We start from the raw sequence: 19,455 nt of genomic DNA, 5'->3' as shown, positions 1-19,455 counted from the left end.
CTGGAGGTTTCATCAATCAACAATAATGTCTTGTACAAGATAGCCAGTGGCATGCACAGACATTTTGAGGGGCAGGTGCTCAAGTAAATTATACTTTTTTTTTGTTTACTTGGTCTGCTCTTTTTTCCCTCTACACCTTTACCTCTTTAGCCAAAAATACGTTGTGAGCTTGTAGATCTGCTATTTTTGGCTAAAGTTCTCCTCAGAAAAGGGATGCTAGGGTTCAAGTGGTTAAGGTAAAACAAAAAATCCTATCACACAAAGATTTGGTGGACCCCCTGTAGTAACTCTGAGGACCCCCTAGGGGTCCCGGACCCCCTGTTGAAGACCCCTGCTGTAGAGCTCAAGACCCTGATGTTAGATAGGACTCAGGAGAGTGTGGAGGAGGGCAGCGATTCAGGAGTCCCGAGTTGGTATTGGCTAGACCGCACTCTCGCATCGCATACTATATATAAAAAAAATCTAACACCACAAACAAAACCAAATATCACAGCATCCTCTCCCTTTCTGGTCCAAGCTGTATGAATCTTATTCTGAAAGTTAGAGCCTGAACGATAGTATCTGTTTGGCCGATACATCGGCCATTATTTGAGTTTTTTCTTTCTTTTTTCTTTTTAGCTTTTTACGCCCCAATTTATGCCTCCCCACACATTTCTCTTGTTCTGTTGTATCCCACTGATTCACCTGCCAGTGGGGAGCCCCCCCCCTGGGAGGACGTGGAGCCTCCGTCCTACTCCTCCCGCCCAACACTCCCTGCTGACAGGTGCCGCCCCAGCCTGTAGGATTATGTGCAGTAACAATTATCAGCCGCCCAGGCCGGCTTCCCTCCCCCGAACACGGGCCAATAGGGCATCGCAGTTGTGGCCACTTCCGGGTTCCACTGCAAATACTCAATGCATTTTTCCCATTGACATTTCCAAAAATATTTATATCGATTAATTTAAACCTAGAATCAAGCCAAGCCATCCAGGGTCCTGGTGAATCATGACCATTAAACATTTTTTTCTGTGATTTATTTTATTTTATATTTAATTATATGATATACCATATTTAATTAATACCCTTTGTTTTGCCGTTTTCAAAAATGTTTTTTCACAGAATCAAACATTTTATGGTCATGATTCACCAGGACCCTGGATAGCTTGATTCTAGGCTTAAATTAATTGATATAAATATTTTTGGAAATGTCAATGGGAAAAATGCATTGAGAATTTTGCAGTGGAACCAGGAAGTGGGCGGGAACTGCGATGCCCTATTGTGTTCGTATAGACCAGTGGTTCTCAAAGTGGGGTCCAGGGACCCCCAGGGGTCCTTGAGGAGTTACGGGTCTGTAACTCTGAGAGCGTACAAATTCCATTTGTACGCTCTCAGAGTTAGGGTTTTATAATGTAGATTGGGGCCCCAGATTTAGAAAATGATATCAATTAGGAGTCCTTGGCCTAATGCATAACAAACTGGGGGTCCTTGAAATGAAAAAAGTTTGAGAATCACTGGTATGGACGTTCGACAAAGCCGGACGCACCACAGTGGATTCAAACCCCCCCAGACTCCATTCTGGTGGTGGACAGACCACTGAGCCACCTGAGTGCCCATTATTTGACTTTTTTTTTAATGACATATCAGCAATTATGCCTCCCAAATCCCGATTTTTAACCACTTTCAACCGGGCATCACTATTTTTGGGCATGTCATTATATGACTTTTTTTCCTCTTCTCCAAAATAACAGATCTACTGTACAAGGGGACGCATATTGTGAGCTTGCAGATGGGCTATTTTTGAAAACGTTTACATAGGGCTTATAAGTTTGCTTATAAGTTAATCATTGAGTGCCAGAATTGCCAGAATTATATAGAAATATGTTGTCCCAGTGCCAGAGTTTTTTTCAAAGTAAAAAAAAAGTGCTTAGGAAGCGAGATACACCTTTTTCAGTTATACGTTAAACAAGGAGTGGATGGAGCTGCAAATCTTCAGATGATGATCTTGGGTTCTGAACATGTTTTTTTTTTAAAAACTACTTTTTCAAAAACACGCCAAACACGTCATTGGCACCCAGCGCCATAGCGGTAAAAACACCATAGCGGTAAAAACACGTGAAACACGTTAATGGCACTCAACGAGTTAAGTGTTCTAAAATAGAATTTGTAATGAAATCAAAGTATTTCAAATTGTTTAGAACATTTTGCACTTTGACAAAACGTGGTTAATTGGCGCTCTAGGGATCTCCAACATCGGGATCGGACCCAAAAATCTGGCATTGTTGGCCGGGTTCTACTCTGTCATCTAAATTTAAAGCTGCACTACGTAAGTTTCCTGTTCTCCCCTGGATTTGTACCCGACGTCTCCTGAACAGGAGCTGACATTTCCACCAGCTCATTACCACTGAGCTAATAGAGCCTGCCTTGTTTGCTCAGAGGAGAAATTACATTGTGACCTTCAGGTCAAAATTCGTGTCAAACAAGAAACGCGCTCGTGTCAAAGGTCGTGTCGAACCAAAGATCAAAGATCGAATTGTCTCAATAGAAGAGCGGGAAGACCAAATACAACCGCCAGTGGGGTTGCTAGTTTAGTTTGTATTAGTTTTAGGGCTTTTTCTTTCTTAATGGGGGCATTTTTTCAAGGGTGAGATTCAAAAAGGTCAAAAGCAAAAATACCATTTAAAAACATGTATTCACAGCTAAAACATTGGAGGATAGATTTACATTTTCTCTATGATATTTTTTTGTTGTTGTGTAAAGCCTTGTTTTTATTTTTATTTCAGTAAAAGCTGCACTATGTAACTTTCCTCTTCTTCTCTTCCTGCGCAAGTGCTGATTTCTTTTTTTTACCATTGAGATAATAGGGCCTACCTGCTTGATCAAGGGATAAATAAATCTTGACCTTCAGGTCAAACTTCGTCTCACCTAGACACAGCCAGGATCTAAATGTCTCAATAGAAGAGCTGGTAGACCAAATACAACCACCCCAATTGTATAAGTTATAATGTATTAACATATACTCTACCATACAGATTGGACAAAACAACATTTTATTCACTAAAGGTGAATAGTCAAACTGTCCTGAGTTGCAACTGTACTTAGCCGATCTACAAGCTTCCAGCGGCAAATATTCCCCAAATAATAGGAATGCTGGAGTAAAGTAACTAAGTACAGTACATTTACTCAAGTACTATACTTAAGTTAAATTTTGAGGTATTTTTTACTTCACTGGAGTATTTCCAATTTTCAGTACTTTTACTTCTACTCCACTACATCTCAGAGGCAAATATTATACTTTTACTCCAGTACAATTATTTGAAAACTTTAGTTACTAGTTACTTTGTAGATTTTGATTATCATCACAAAACGTATATTAACCACTTCAGCCCTATATAGATTTTGGCCATTTGAAAATAGCCGATCTACAAGCTCACAATGCGTCACATAGCGACGCATTGTGAGCTTGTAGATCGGCTATTTTCAAAACTTTTTTGACATTTCATGCATTTGAAAACTTGAAATGGGATGATTTGAATTTGCATAATGAGTTATTTCTACTTTTGGTATTTTAAGTACATTTTGATACCAATACCTTTGTACTTTTACTCCTTGTACATTTTGAAATCCAGACTTTTACTTGTAACAGAGTACTTCTAATTTACAGTATTGACACTTTTACTTAAGTAAAAAATGTGAGTACCTTTTCCACCACTGCAAACAAGAAAACCTGACTAACCACCTCAGCTAAGAGTTACAGGCAAATATACTTTTGAGGAAGAGCCGATCTGATACAGGAAGGAGATTAGTTCAACAACTCATATGACACCATGATTACTGTCAGATGGATATCATTTTTCCAGAGGAGCGTTCTGCCTTTTCAATGTAACCCCTAATGCTGTGCCAGCTGTGGAAGAGTATTGGTCATAAATCCAGTGTAGTGTATAGGAGAAATGGAAAAGAAAAAGACATACAGTACCTACTCTAAATCCTGTCTTCCATTTTGGAAGCTGTACACAAATAATGAACAATATACATAAAACATATATAGAATTATGAGAGCTTAAACGACTACTAATCAGTAATTTAATCTGAACCAGGAACTACAACAGTCCACAATACAGTTTTGTCTTCATCTTTCAACAGTGTTTTTTTATGTGTGCATATATGTATAAAATGTCAAATGTGTGTGTGTGCGTGTGTTGTTTTTACCTTACATGTAGCCCATGTACATTGTACTAGTTTGTTTTTTACTTGTTGCTTAGTATTGCGTATTATTATTGTTTTGTTTTTATGTGCAGCCCTTTGAAACATGATCTGTGATATTATTGGGCTATGATGATACACATTTGACTCGACTAGTTTGCCAGTAGTGAGATAAAGGACCAAAGACAAAGATCAAAGACTTCACATGTGAATGTGGCAGCATGCCATCTGTGATGACCTCATCAGGCTGGATCAGAGGAGACACATTTCTTCTTCTTTTTCTTTTTACAACATGTCTCTGAAAAGAGGTAGCGGTCTGTAAGAGGGTCTGTCTGTCTGTCTGTCTGTCTGGAGCTAATCTCACAAACCACTGATCCGAGCAGAGACACATTTCTGGCGCATACTGTCACTCAGCGGGGGAAAGTAACCAAGCACATTTACTCAAGTACTGTACTTAAGCACAATGTTGAGGTATTTTTCACTTTACTTGAGTATTTCCAATTTTCAGTACTTTTACTTTTACTCCACTACATCTCAGAGACAAATATTGTACTTTTACTCCAATACAATTATTCTAAAACTGAAGTCACTAGTTACTTTGTAGATCTTGATTATCACAAAACATACATTAACCACTTCAGCCCTATTTAAACTTTGGCTATTTGAAAATGGCTATTTGAAAATAGCAGATCTACATGCTCACAAAGCGTTGCACCGCGGCATGTTGTGTGCTTTTAGATCGGCTATTTTCAAAAGATATTTATACATTTTATACATCTGAAAACGTGTGAAATGGGGGGTTTCATGCATGGGTACTTTTACTTTTGGTACTTTAAGTACATTTTGATGCCTTTTGTACTTTTACCTAAGTACATTTGGAATACTGGACTTAGTAACAGATTGTATTTAATTGTGTTAATATTGTGTTATTGTCTATTGATACTTTAACTTAAGTAGTATTTTAGTACTTCTTCCATCACTGCTGTCACTAGACGTTGGGCCCGCGGACTACCAGTGGGTTCCAAATGGACCTTTACGGGTCTGTAGAGTGTAGAAATGGAACCAAAAAAAACAAAAACACAAAAAGTTAAAATATGGAGATAAGAGGTTTCTGACCAACAACAACGATATGTAGTACTTCATATCATAGACAACTGGTGTCATAGACCAGTGGTTCTCAAACTTTTTCATGTCAAGGACCCCCAAAATGATATGTATTTGGCTGCGGCAAGACTTAAGCAAGACACTGAACCCTGTAACTGCTCCTGATGAGCAGGTTGGTGCCTTGCATGGTTTCCTCAACCATGTGGGTGAACGGATGAATGTGATTTGAGTAAAAAATGTTCGCTTTAAAATATATATACAGTATGCAAAGAGTTTTTCACGATTTTTCAAAAATGATCTACACTCTGTGCTGCGCTATGAGCTTGTATATCTATATATATATATATATAGTTTGTATATCTGCCATGAGCTTGTATATCTGCCATATATCTGCTATTTTTGAATAGCCAGTATAAGTAAGTATAAAATAATGGTTAAAGTGGTTACACAGATGCGTTCCTGGTTTTAATGGGTTAACAATGAGGTGATTCATTAATAATTTCATTTCCTGAATCAAATGTTGATGCAATCCTCTTGTTGATGCAATCCTCCACTCTCGACGCCTTGTGAGCTTGTATGTATCTGCCATTTTCACTACTTTTGTGCATTTATTTACAAAAAAACCCCGATAAAAGTTGAAATGCGGATACGAAGTGTCTGCCCGACATTAATGATATAGAAATGCACCGTTTACCATTTTTGGACCCGGTTTTGTTAACTTGTTTATCGTCTCTGTTGAGTGGAAACCTCATAATAAACCTCATCATAACCTCATAATACTTCGCGAAACGCAGTTTTGGGCATATTATGGCCAAAACTGCGTTTCGCACCGCGTTTTGAGCTCGCAGATCTACTACTTTTGTGACACTGTAGTATGATCAAGTTAAAGGAGTAGTTCACCCAAAAAATTACTTATATTCTATCAATTACACACCACATGAAGCATTGAATTCATGGATAATTTTTAGTTTTTGTAGCATTCCTAAGCCAATAATTTGATGACCAGCGGTCTCTCCGGTAAGAGACTCAAAAAGCCTCCTTTGAGTCTCCTACCGGATACATTAGCATCTTTCCGCTGGTAATAGGAATGCGAATAAAACAAAAAATCTCCATGAATTCAATTCTTATGGGGTGTGTAATTGATAGAAAACAAGTCAATTTTGGGGTGAACTGCTACTTTAATTTACGAAAAAAATGAAAAAGTTAAAAACATGGGAGATAAGAGGTTTCTGACCGACCGCAACGATATTATGAACAATCCTTGGGTCTCGCTGCACCTCTGGATCACTTTAAATGAAGATGAACCAAACACACATGCAAAGCTTCGAGGCTTAAAGGGTATTTGGGGGAAATAAGGTCAAGAGTCACGTTTTATAGCCTTCAGCAAACCCGACATACTAAAGCAAAGACCAGCTGTGACCAATTTCCTTGGGAAGCCAGAAGTACTAGAGAAGTAACCGAGAGTGGAGAATTGCATCAACAACATTTTGATTCATGAAATGAAATTATAAATGAATCACCTCATTGTTAAAGTAAAGTGCCTATGCAGTGATGTAGTATGGACTGAAACACACGTGACATCATTCATCAGGGCAGATGGACAGAAAAGGCTAAAAAGGCAGGCCCTCAATCTGTGAGTGCCAGTCAGTCAGTCAGTCAGCCAGTGTAAGGCTGCCCTCTACAGGCGATGAGGAGTAAAGCTCATCAAAACAGATACAGTGAAGCTCAACCTGCAACAGTGGCAGCACTTTATAATAACTATACACTATTACTATACAAATTCATCAATGTATAGCATCATTCATGCATTACTAAGCATTAGGAAACACAGTTATAACAATTGTATTCAAGATTAATAACCTAATCTGTAATGTGCTTAATGATTGTATTGACATTTTCTATATCACTGCTTCCATCTAATTTATAAATGCTTTATAAGGCATAGATAGACCTGACTTTAGATTAGCTCACTCAACTAACTAACGGCTATTAACTACCTTAATAAATCACGAGTTTGAGTATGAGCAAGTGTTTTTAAAACGTGTTTTAAACAGTTTGCTAAACTAACCTTGTCTAAATCCATATATGTACAGATGTACTTAACTAAAGCTTAATAGTGTAGTTATTACAAAGTGCTACCAAACAGTTAAAAAAAACTAGGATGAAAAAATAAAGATTTTAATCATTTGTCTAATGAAAAAAATCTCAGATTTGAGAAACAAAAATTTGCCTGCAATCTTAAAGCCTTGGACTAAAAACGTATCACATTATCAACAACAATGTTCATGAGTTTTACAGCAAAAATGTTTTATTAAATACAGCATAGCAGAGGCTGCAGGTTCATAGAAGGTAAATAGACCACTACACAAAATTACGGAATAAATAATCAATATTCAGATAGAAAAAACATTTCTTAATTGTCAGTTTGGCATAACTTCAAATAATACTATAGTTCATAGTTTCTAAATACATTTATATACATAACAAATAGGTTTGGCTGCATCATAGGGTAAGAATATAGGTTATTCTAAATATATTGAACAAAACTTCAAGTAATTAGAAATCACAGTAGAACTTAACTTAAGTGTTCAAAAATATGTCCTAGTGCTATTCACCTCTCTCTTGTTAAAGGCATTGTAGGGAGTTCAGACATAAATAAAGAAAAAAACTGTTGTCAAACACCGCCCCTCCAGCAGATCTTTTCCCCGACCACCAGGGGGTGACGCAGGGCGGACTTTTTAAATGAGTCATGCCCAAAATAGGTTGCCTTATGCGGATACAATTCGCGGAAATGCCCGACCCTACGGTTCTCTGAATTTATATTTTTAAATAGGCTCTTTCATGATAAATTGACCACATATATGAAGCTAAACAACTAAATTCTATCCAAACGATTTTTTAAAAGTAAATTATGTGCCTCAAAAAAGAAGTTTGAGAGCGTTTTAAAACCGAAAGTAAAAAGTTGATACGGGCACGGACGCGCACGGACACGCACATGCGTGCGTTAATTTACGACCCGGACATAAACAACATGAACATAAACAGAAGGGAAAATACGGATTTCAGACAGAGGACTGTGTTTCAATGAAGGAAAACACCCCAGCATCATTATATAGTTGCTGATAGAGGGGAGAAAATGCAAAAAAAAAATATATACATATTTTTTACATTTAGGCTTAATGTTCCCTACAATGCCTTTAACCTGCAGTGCTCTGGTTGAATACAAGAACGCTCGCCCCAAAACACGCTCGCCCCGGATCACATCCGGTGACCTCGGAACTGTCGCCACCAGGTATTCCTAAACATAACCTCAATAAAACTATGCCAAAACCTAACTTTATTCCTAAACCCTAACCTTATTCCTAAACGTAACCTCAGTAAAACTATGGAAAAACCTAACCGTATTTCTAAACGTAACCTCAGTAAAACTATGCCAAAACCTAACCTTATTCCTAAATGTAACCTCAGAAAACTATGCCAAAACCTAACCTTATTCCTATATGTAACCTCAGAAAACTATGCCAAAACCTAACCTTATTCCTAAACATAACCTCAGTAAAACTATGCCTAAACCGAACCTTATTCCTAAACCCTAACCTTATTCCTAAACGTAACCTCAGTAAAACTATGCCTAACCCTAAACTTATTCCTCAGTAAAACGAATACAAGAACAGAAGAACAGCTGGGGGGGGGGGGGGGGGGGGTCAGCAAAAAAATGGGGACGAGCGTTCCGGTTACCCTCTCGAGGGAGTAAAACTATGCCTAACCCTAAACTTATTCCTCAGTAAAACGAATACAAGAACAGAAGAACCACTCGAGGGGCTAGCGGTCAGCGAAAAAAAATGGGGGCGAGAATTCCGGTTATCCTCTGGTTCAGTGGTTATCAAAAGTTTTCAATTTCAAGACACTCTTGATGAAGGTCCAGAGGGACCGAAACGTCATGTCAATTTAATGTGAATAAAACCGATGCTGCTGAGCAAGAGCAGAGTGCGATTTTTCTTCATGAGTTTTTGTTCATGATTGCTTCAATTTCAAGGCCCCCCCCATGGATGGAAGAATGGATCGTTTGCGCGTAAGAGACTCCCATTTTTGTATACAGTATATCAACAAATCGATCAAACACTTGCATTATATGGTACGTCGCAAAACAAACAGTGTTGTACAAAAATAGTGAGATTAGCTGATCTAGAAGCTAACAAAACCATGTGTTGTGAGCTTGAAGGTCAACTATTTCCACTATTTCTAAACCTTTATCAAAATATGACATTATTAAATAATGGGCCATTATTTATTTTCATTATTGGTACTGGTCATTGTAGGTCATTTATTTGTATTTTTTTCAAGGTATTTGTTATACCTGCCCTACAAAGCTATAAAAGGCAAACAGAAATGCAAAGTTTTATTATGCTACAATGTCCGTTGCCAAAAATACACCCGAATCATGAATCACAATTATTTGCATGACTTGTAATAGCATAATTGTTAAATAAATCTAATGATTGTGACAGCCCTAATGAAACAAAGTAGCTGGAGATCTCTTTTAATCCGTTAAGACCGGGAACACATCTGTGTCATTTTAAGGTTTCTTTGGCTACTCAAAAATAGCAGATCTAAAAGCTCATAGCGTGGCAGTGCCGTGCTATGAGCTTATATATCTGCAATTTTTGAAAAATCTTGAGAATTTGTGCAATGCCAATACTCAACCTTCATGGCTATTGTCCAGCAAACTGATCCATTCTAAGTGGTACCAATTCTGAAAACATTGATTTGTTGAATTATAAAAAAGTTCGATAAAGTTCGTTGATAAATTCACATTTTTGAAAAGCTGCCCCTTTTTTTTCCTCTACAACAGTGGTGTTCAACCCTTTTTATATCAAGGTCCATTATTTATTCGGCATTTGAGCCACGGAACCACCATTTGATGAGATTTAGCCTCTCAGACCCAAAACTTAAATATCTTGTTATCGTTGGATAGGATTTTGTCCACAGTTCCATGCTGTATTATGTTGGTACCATACGAGAGATAACAGGTAAACGTTGGCCAAATAACAATTCTTTAATTAAGTAATGCAGATGTTTAACAATAATTTAACTCTTGAGGGCGTAAAATGAAATTTGAAAATGAATTTTACGCTCCCCGGATCCCGGATCACTGGTTGAGACCACTGCTCTACACAACTTGAAATTGAGGTACCAAAAGACAAATAACAAACCAGTGGGTTACTCGACTGACAATACAGGGAGGGACATGTGGAGTAAAGTATTCATGTTATGCTGTCTAACCTGCAGCAGGGTTATGAATGTCTTCTTGGCTGGGGGTTTCCAGCATGTCGTCAGCATTTAGACAAGATCTCCTGACAGCTTTTGTAAACTTTCTCCAAGCAGCTTAGCCTCGGCTTTGAGCTCTGAAAGACAACATAAAAATACATTTATTACAGACAGGCTGGTGGAGATTAGAACGCGACCAATGCCACATTTCCACATCTTTCTAAGCAATACAAAAAAAAAAGGTAGATTTATTAAGGTTTCTGATTGAGAAGAATTTAACTTAAGCAAACAAATAAAATAAACACAAATAACTTTTTGATAGAGATTTCTTTTAATTAAGTAATATACAGTACTGTATAACATTTCAATGTATGAAAAGAACATTTAACTTCAATTATACAGTAACCAAGCAAATAAGTAAATATAAGCAAAACTATTTCATGCAACCACTTAATCCCCATTCAAAAATGTTCAATAACAGACGATCTACAACCTCTCAACGCGTCATACGGCAACACGTTGTGAGCTTGTAAATCGACAAATTTTGAACTTGGGACGCATCGGCTGCATAATGATATAGTTAAAAAAAAAAGAGTCAAATAATGGCTGGTGGGCCTGACAGGCTTTAGTACTAGCACCACTAGTGCTACTGGTTTTCCATTGTACATAGACAGATGGAAAACCAGTAGCACTGGGGGGTCCCCGAGGAGGGCACAGCTCAGAAATCTGCCTACCAATGGCATCATCGGTTTGGGATTCCAAGTGTAAAGTTTTGGGCAGAACTTTACACTTGATTTTATTACCTTAACCCATTGAGACCTGAGGCCGATTCTACATGTCTCCTAAATCCCAACAGTTTTCTGAAAAACGTATGTTTCTATATCAGTGGTGCTCAATCTTTTTCATGTCAAGGACCCCCAAAATGATATGTATTTGGCCGCGGCCCCCCATTAAAATATGTTGTTCCAGGGACCCCCAGAAGCAAAGATTTGAGTTCAAAATGTTCGCTTTGAAAATACATATATTCACAGATTTGCACATATTTTCACGATTTTTCAAAAATAGCAGATCTACAAGCTCGTAGATCTGCTATTTTTGAATAGCCCAAAGTGTAAAATAATGCTTTTTAGCTCAAATCTAAAAATGACACAGTTCCAGGTCTTAATGGGTTAATAAACATTGTCATAAATACTATATGCTTCCAGTCGCTAGTTTAAAGTCTTCTTTCAATCACCATGATATGCATTTTGGTAAATGATGGTCCCATTTAAAAAAATAATAATGATAAAGTAGGCTCTGAGCCACTACTGCTACATAGGCACCTTTTCAAACCATCCACTGGCCACCTCGGAGACACAAGAGCGCGTAGAATGAAATGACACCGCCCCGTAGCATTAGTAAGGACCCTTCTACAGTATGGGGATGATGTTGAAAAAACTGCTTAATATTCCAGAGTAGGACCGTAGTACCTACAAGGTACTGGATGTAACTGCAAGTAGTACTTTTACTCTAACCTTTACTTAAGCGCAGATGCACTCTTCTGTTTTGTCCTTCCTTACCTGAAACAAGGGGACGACACTGGACACTGCACTGGGGTCCGCAGGGTCCTTCAGCAATATGCACAGGTAGTAGATGATTCGATGCTGAAATGACAAGACATGATGCATAGTACTCATGCACAGAAAGCACAGTGTGAAAAACAGACAATTACCGTACAACTGAACTAGGGGGTCCCCAGTGAAATTTGTTAACACAGCATCACAATCATTGTAACCACTTCATCCATTTACATGTTGGCTATTCAAAAATAGCAGAAGGCTGTGAGCTTGTACATATGCTATTTTTGAACATTTTGGAAAAATCTCAAAAATGTTTGAAAAGCTTTTTATTATTTAGATTTTTCTTTTAACACAAATCTTCTCTTCTAGGGGTCCCTACCCTGGCACAAAATAGATTAGTCTTCAGATTTAGATGGAGGGGGGTCCACGGCCAAGTACATATCAATTTGGGGGTCCTTGACATGAAAATGTTTGAGAACCACTGGTCTAGAAATCTCCCAAAATTCTGAGATTCTCCAAACATTTTGAGAAATCTCCAAAAATCTGGCATCAGTCGGCCTCTCAAACCGAACGGCAAAGCAGAAGCAAAGATTATTTCCTCACCATGTAAATGGCTTCGTTGATGACGATGTCCTTGATGTTGCTCATCTCGATGAACGTGGTGCTCTCCCGCCCGGAGGCGTAGCTGGACGACAGCTGGACGCCCAGCGAGCCGATGAGCAGCAGCGACTCGTGGTCGATCTTCACAAAGTGGATGTGGAGCGTCATGCCCACCAGGGTGACGATGATGGCACCGGACAGCACCGCTGTGATCTACAGTTATTAAAACACAATGACACACAGGGTGTCATTTTACATACATATTACTCCAGTACTCCAGTTTTAGCATCACTACATTGGCCCCCGGTTGTTTTTAGGATTTGATTTTAAAATGCTTTTACTTGTTTATAAAACACTCAATGGTCTGGCACCTTCCTACCTCCTTGATTGCCTTCCTAGATACGTTCCAAACCTCTGACCTGCTCCAAGTGCCTAAAATGGTGAATGAAAAACACGGTGAAGCAGCATTCTGCTTCTACGGGCCGACGGCTTGGAATAAACTCCCATTACACCTAAGACAGGCAACCTCTGTAGATGGACCTATTTTTTTCACTCTAGCTTTTAGTAAAAAATAATAATAAGTGAAAAAAGTGTTGTTATTCATATGTCTTCACTGTTTTGCCTGATTCACTGCCTTTTTGCTATTATTTTAATGTTGTTTTAGGCTTTTGCTTTACTTTTTTCTTTGTTGTTAAATTATTTTAGCCTTTTATATAAAGCACTCATGCTTTATTCTTGCTCTGTTAAGCACTTTGAGCTGCATTTCATGTCATGAAAGGTGCTGTACAAATAAAGTTTATATTATTACTTTGTTGGGGACCCCCTGGAACCCCATCAAGGACCCCTAGGGGTCCATGGATCCCACACCAAATACCTCGATATCGATATTGTGTCGATAATAGCACATTTTATTTTGTTGTAGGAAGACATTTCTTAAATAGTGAAAGTAGCTACAACACGTTGTGTTGCTATTTCTCTATTTTAAAAATTAAAGTAGTGATTAAAATTAAAGTAGTGATTAAACCCAGGCACAGGACACAACCAAGACACTTAGCAAGCCCACAATAACCTTGCTCTGGAGGAGGACCCAACCGATTGCGTGAACGATATTTGTTTAGCTGTACCTCACCCTCCTCCTGGATCTGCTGAATGATCTGCTTCTCCTTGCCTTGCGAGGAAGGGACTAGCACTTGCAGTAGGGAGTAGCACTTGCAGTTTCTCATGGGCATTCGGCACCCATAGCACATGTGGCTGCCGCAGCGGCACGTCACGTGGTCGCATCCCCTGGTCTTGATCACGGCCACACCGCACTCCGGACACTTCCTCACCCTCACCGCCGTCATGCGCTCCTCGTAAAGCACCCGGATCCGGATCGCACCCGGATCGCAGGCCCCGTCACCCGTAGACGACAGGGCCTGCTCGCACGTCTTGCCCACGTGCTGCTTCCATCGGACACGACACGTCCTACAGCTCTTCTCGCAGCATTCGGGGACGGGACAGCTGAACACCGACGCTCCTTTGTCCAACAAGGCTGGGAAGTTGCAGAACGGACACCGTACTAGTTCGTCACGATCAAGGGCAGCGACCGCCTCCTCTGCTTGTCTCTCGTAGTATTTACACAGGATATTCTTCGGCAGGACTTTCTCCAGTTCGCGCACCGGGTACGAGCAGGTACACCCGCCCTCCATGCAGCTCAGCTCCGACTGTCCAGAGCCAAAGACTGCCTCCTGAGCGTATTTGACCAGGCACCCTTTACAGAAGAGATGACCGTCCGAACACTGTGTCATCTTCTCAAACGCAAACTTGCCGTAGCAGCAGCCACACTCTATCAGCTGCTGGCTGTGCATTTTATATTCATCCTCAATGACCTTCAGTGCCAGCAGGAAGTCATTGTGCTCTTGCCACTTATTGAGCTTCCTCTGAACGGAGGCTTCCAGAGTCGCATAAGTCTGGACATGGCACCGGTCGTTTTTAACATGGAAAGCATTGGCCCCCATAGTTTTTGTGAGGTTAAGGTTAGGGATACAGATATATTACAGAAACAGTACCACGCCCACCTGGTTAAAACACCAAAGAAGGTGCCAGAATGGCAGTGGTGGGAGATTGATGCTAGGGAAGCAGGGGGTACAGGAGGATGAAATGTATTTTTGAATATTTGAGTATATTTTTTAAAAGGAATTACTCCAGTACTCTAACTCAAGGTATACCTTGAACCTTCAGTGGAGTAACGTTTGACCGTGAAGAACCTCGGGACAAACAGATTGTTCAGTGGAGCGTATATGTCCGCTAGAGAACCTCGCTACATCAATATGATGTCAGTCTTGCTCAAATATGGAGCTGTGTGGCACTCCATATTTGGACACGGGGCTCTGCATTAAAACCGACATTTAGAGCCAATAACTGAAGTAATCTAGCTGCTCATGTAGGTTCAATCGGATGATCGAGAAGCAGGTGGGGGTGGGGTAATTTTATTTTATTTCTCATAGTATATCAATGACTCAACACGAAAAAACTCTAATAGATTTTTTATAATCGACTAAATCAATTAGTCTCTAATAATTAACCACTTAACCCTGTGTTGTTGTACAATGGTGGTGTACACAAATAGTGAAAATAGCTGTTCTACGAGCTCACAAAGTGCCGCGATGCGACTCGTTGTGATCTTAGGTAGGTCTGCTGTTTTCTAATAATTGGCAAAACACTAATAGATGAAATGATAAAAAAGGGTCATGGTATTTTTTCTTTTAAGAGCCTGTAAACAGGGAATGCCCTGTTTTGGGTATTTCCTGTTGAGAGCAGTTTTTCTGGCCAGTGCTTAACACCGACCTCACCCGAGGTGAGTTTCAGTGATGTCATCTGTCACTGATGGCATAATTTCTAACGAGTAACGACGCCAGTCTTCTGCCAAGGTACACCAGTCTTCTGATGCTATACCCAGGTGTGCACCGCCACAGCCCTTAACAGAAAACTAAAGCTATTTTTCATGACTTTGAAACAATTTTTTATATACTTAATACATTCCCTGCCATGCCGATGGAGATCTCCGTCAATTATTACTCTCCGCAGGAGAGTATTGTTTTCACTTTCTAAATATGACACACCGATTGGTCAAGCCTCACGTGACAATACGGTGAAATACTGTATAAATACATGGCGTCACTTTGGCGGTGTCTCTGCCACCGTCAAAGTGAGGTAAGACAGGAACCATCACGAAATGGCTGCATGGCTGATACATAATTGGTAGATAGGACAGATAGGACACTTATATAGACAGGAGGGATATGACACTTACACAGACGGATAGGACACTTACAGTACACAGACAAGACGGATAGGACACTTATACAGACAGGACGGATAGGACACTTATACAGACAGGACGGATAGGACACTTATACAGACAGGACGGATAGAACACTTACACAGACAGGACGGATAGGACACTTACATAGACAGGAGGGATATGACACTTACACAGACAGGACGGATAGGACACTTACAGTATACAGACAGGACGGATAGGACACTTACAGTATACAGACAGGACGGATAGGACACTTATACAGACAGGAGGGATAGGACACTTACACAGACAGGAGGGATAGGACACTTACATAGACAGGACGGATAGGACACTTATACAGACAAGACGGATAGGACACTTATACAGACGGATAGGACACTTATACAGACAGGACGGATCGGACACTTATACAGACAGGATGGATAGGACAGTTAGAACATAAGAATTAGAACATTCCCAACATTCCCAACACAAGTCTGGTAAGAGTGAGGTAAGACAGGAACAATCACGAAATGGTTGAGAAATGGCGGATACTGTAACAATTGGATAGGACACTTACACAGACAGGACGGATAGGACACTTACACAGACAGGACGGATAGGACACTTACATAGACAGGACGGATAGGACACTTATACAGACAGGACGGATAGGACACTTATACAGACAGGACGGATAGGACACTTATACAGATAGAACATTCCCAACATTCCCAACAGCGGAGAGTTGTGCTCCGAGGAGCACTTTTTCTAGTTATTATTATTATTATTATTTTTGCCAGACCCAAGGGGTCGGGCTTACATGAGGCTTTGTATCTGTTTTGTCCATACATGGTATGTCACTTTGTCCCCCGGCCCCAGCCAAAAAAAGTCTGTCCCCCTTTCGTCATAGAAGGGACATAGAAGGGACACACGTCATGCGAAGCCCGGCCATTCAGATTTCAACCACTAGGGGTCTGGCAGTACCAGGTCTACTGGTTCTAGTTTTTATTACGCTAGAGTGCGCAGAAATGACGTCATCCCAAAAAACTGTCGGCCGTGCACAACTTGAGTTCATCTGCGGGCAACCATATTTTGGTGTGGCCGTTCCCTAACAGACTATTTCTACATTGCAGTATTGATACTTTTAGTACTTTAAGTAAAAACAAAAAAGTACTTTTTCCACCACCACCTACCTGTGTGAAGAAGAACACGGTGTAGGCCAGAAGCCACACACAGCAGGTGGAGACCAGCACCTTGCTGATGGACAGCTTGGCCGAGCTGACGGTGAACTCCCGGCAGAAGCTGGAGTGACTCTGACAGTCCAGAGAGATGCTCCTGCCGTCGATGTCCGTGAAAACCGGCTCCTCTTCCATCATGGAGCTCAGTGCAGCGTCTGTCACATCACATCACAACCACAGTTTGATTTATCTACAGAGGTGGAAAATAAACTAAGTGCATTTACTCAACTACTGTATTTTTTTACACTTTTGAGTTCATTTAGTTTACATTAGTATTTCTTTTTTTGGCAAATTTTGTTTGGCAAATGTTGTTCTTTTCACTCCACTATGACTATTTGGTTTATTTATCAATACAAGACATACATTAACCACTCTGGCCTTATTTTATTACTTGAAAATAGCCGATCTACAAGCTCACAATGCTTTGCTTGCAATGGCACGGTCAGCTACTTTCGAAATAAAAACGAAATGCTTTAGCCTTTAAGAGCCTACTTTTACTTTGGTACTTGAAAAAATATGTTGATGACAACGCTTTTACTTTTACTCAGGTCAAATATTTAATATACAGCCCTTTTATTTGTAACAGCAGAGTATCTTTATGTTATGGTATGTGTTTCAAGTAAAACAATCTGTGTGCTTCTTCCACCACTGTGTATCTGTCAAGCTAAATAGACCAATCAATACACTAATCAATAAATGAATGAAGAGCATGATGAAATAACTGAACCCATTTTCAGTCTTTTACTTCTACTCCACTACATCTCAGAGTCAAATATTGTACTCATTGCTCCACTACAATTATTTGAAAACTTTAGTCACCAGTTGCTTTGTAGATTTTGATTATTATTACAAAACATACATTAACCACTTCAGCCCTATACATTTCAGCCATTTGAAAATAGCAAATCTACAAGCTCACAGTGCCACACATTGTGAGCTTGTAGATCTGCTATATATGCTAAAAGATTGTTTTACATTTTATACATTTGAAAACTTGTGAAATGGAACTTTATTATGCGCAATGAGTACTTTCTACTTTTGGTACTTCAAAGTACATTTTCTTAATAATGCCTTTGTAGTTTATCTCAAGTAAATGTTTAATTCCAGACTTTTACTTGTAACAGAGTATTTCTACATTGCAGTATCAATACTTTTACTTAAGTAAAACATCTGTACTTCTTCCACTGCTGTGCTTAACATTGGAAATGTTGATTAGCATTAGCATAGCAACGACAACGCTAGCTAACCTAGCTTGGTAGCCATAGTCGGCTAAAACATATAAAGTAATGGATAAACAATGAACAGATAAATAGTCATAACGTGTCATAAGGTCGTAGATACGTACATAGACACAGCAGAGATCAACAGAGGAAAGCCTGGAGGAAATATTGAATATTAAAACTATACTAGGATGAATGATGCCCCCCCCAAAAAATCTGGCTTCTTCATTGACAGCTGTTGGAATGTGCAATGCATTGTGGGGGATGGAGTTTGTTTCCTCTCATTGATTAAACCTCAATGCAGTGTCTTTTCATAAAATGTCAAATGACAAGCAGTGGTGTAAAAGTAACTAAGTACATTTACTCAGGTACTGTACTCAGTACCAGTCTGAGGATTTTTTTTTTACTTTACTTGAGTATTTCCAATTTTCAGTACTTTTACTTCTACTCCACTACACCTCAGAGGCAAATATTATACTTTTGCCCCTTTAGTTACTAGTTACTTTGTAGATTTGGATTATTATTACAAAACCACGGCCCTATATACATTTTGGCCATTTGAAAATAGCCAATCTACAAGCTCACAATGCATCGTGATACGACGCATTGTGAGCTTGTAGATCTGCTATTTTCAAAAGATACATTTGAAAACTTGTGAAATGGGACGTTCTGCTTAATGAGTACTTTCTACTTTTGGTACTTTAGGTAAATTTTGATGCCAATACTTTTGCACTTTTATTAAAGTAAATTCTGAATACCAGACTTTTACTTATACTAACGAGTATCTACATTGTGATACTTTTACTCAAGTGCAAAATGTGAGTACTTCTTCCACCACTGCATATGACAAGTCTCATTTATAAAATTGCCTTTGTTTATTTGTATTTTTAATGCACAAAAATAGTCATAAAAAGTCAATACAAAAAAAAGAATCACATTATGTATTGGTCAAAACAAATAAATAACTGGAAGAATACAGAATAAAAACATAAAACCTATTT

General features: G+C 39.3%; 1 protein-coding gene across 2 annotated transcripts; it reads right to left on the bottom strand.

Annotated features, from left to right (window-relative positions):
• Nucleotides 1–7,925: 7,925 nt before the first annotated feature.
• On the bottom strand, nucleotides 7,926–18,692 carry pigh (phosphatidylinositol glycan anchor biosynthesis, class H). Of its 2 annotated transcripts, XR_014602533.1 has the most exons (7): nucleotides 18,580–18,692; nucleotides 17,190–17,389; nucleotides 12,714–12,923; nucleotides 12,111–12,194; nucleotides 10,620–10,688; nucleotides 8,817–10,583; nucleotides 7,926–8,728 (listed from the first exon to the last, which is right to left on the bottom strand). XR_014602533.1 is itself a non-coding variant. In XM_084081934.1 (5 exons), the coding sequence occupies exons 2-5, from the start codon at nucleotides 17,370–17,372 to the stop codon at nucleotides 10,617–10,619; spliced, it is 549 nt and encodes a 182-aa protein (XP_083938060.1). In that variant the 5' UTR covers nucleotides 17,373–17,389; nucleotides 18,580–18,692; the 3' UTR covers nucleotides 9,051–10,616. The 2 variants fall into 2 exon arrangements, 1 of the variants encoding a protein (XP_083938060.1); XM_084081934.1 differs by lacking the exon at nucleotides 7,926–8,728 and having other exon boundaries at nucleotides 9,051–10,688.
• Nucleotides 18,693–19,455: the final 763 nt, after the last annotated feature.

This window comes from Gymnoscopelus microlampas (assembly GCF_963454915.1).
Source record: "Gymnoscopelus microlampas genome assembly, chromosome: 16".
NCBI lineage: Eukaryota > Metazoa > Chordata > Actinopteri > Myctophiformes > Myctophidae > Gymnoscopelus > Gymnoscopelus microlampas.
The sequence above is the reverse complement of the archived record's forward strand: the minus strand, read 5'-3'. Positions and strand labels throughout refer to the sequence as shown.

Bases quoted from the DNA above. Each gene is read 5' to 3' on its own strand.
- pigh (XM_084081934.1), bottom strand. From the start codon at position 17,372: ATGATGGAAGAGGAGCCGGTTTTCACGGACATCGACGGCAGGAGCATC. The intron at 12,924-17,189 runs GTAGGTGGTGGT...TAATAACTGTAG, and splicing joins CCGTGTTCTTCTTCACACAG to ATCACAGCGGTGCTGTCCGG. The intron at 12,195-12,713 runs GTGAGGAAATAA...TTGTCATTTCAG, and splicing joins TCAACGAAGCCATTTACATG to CATCGAATCATCTACTACCT.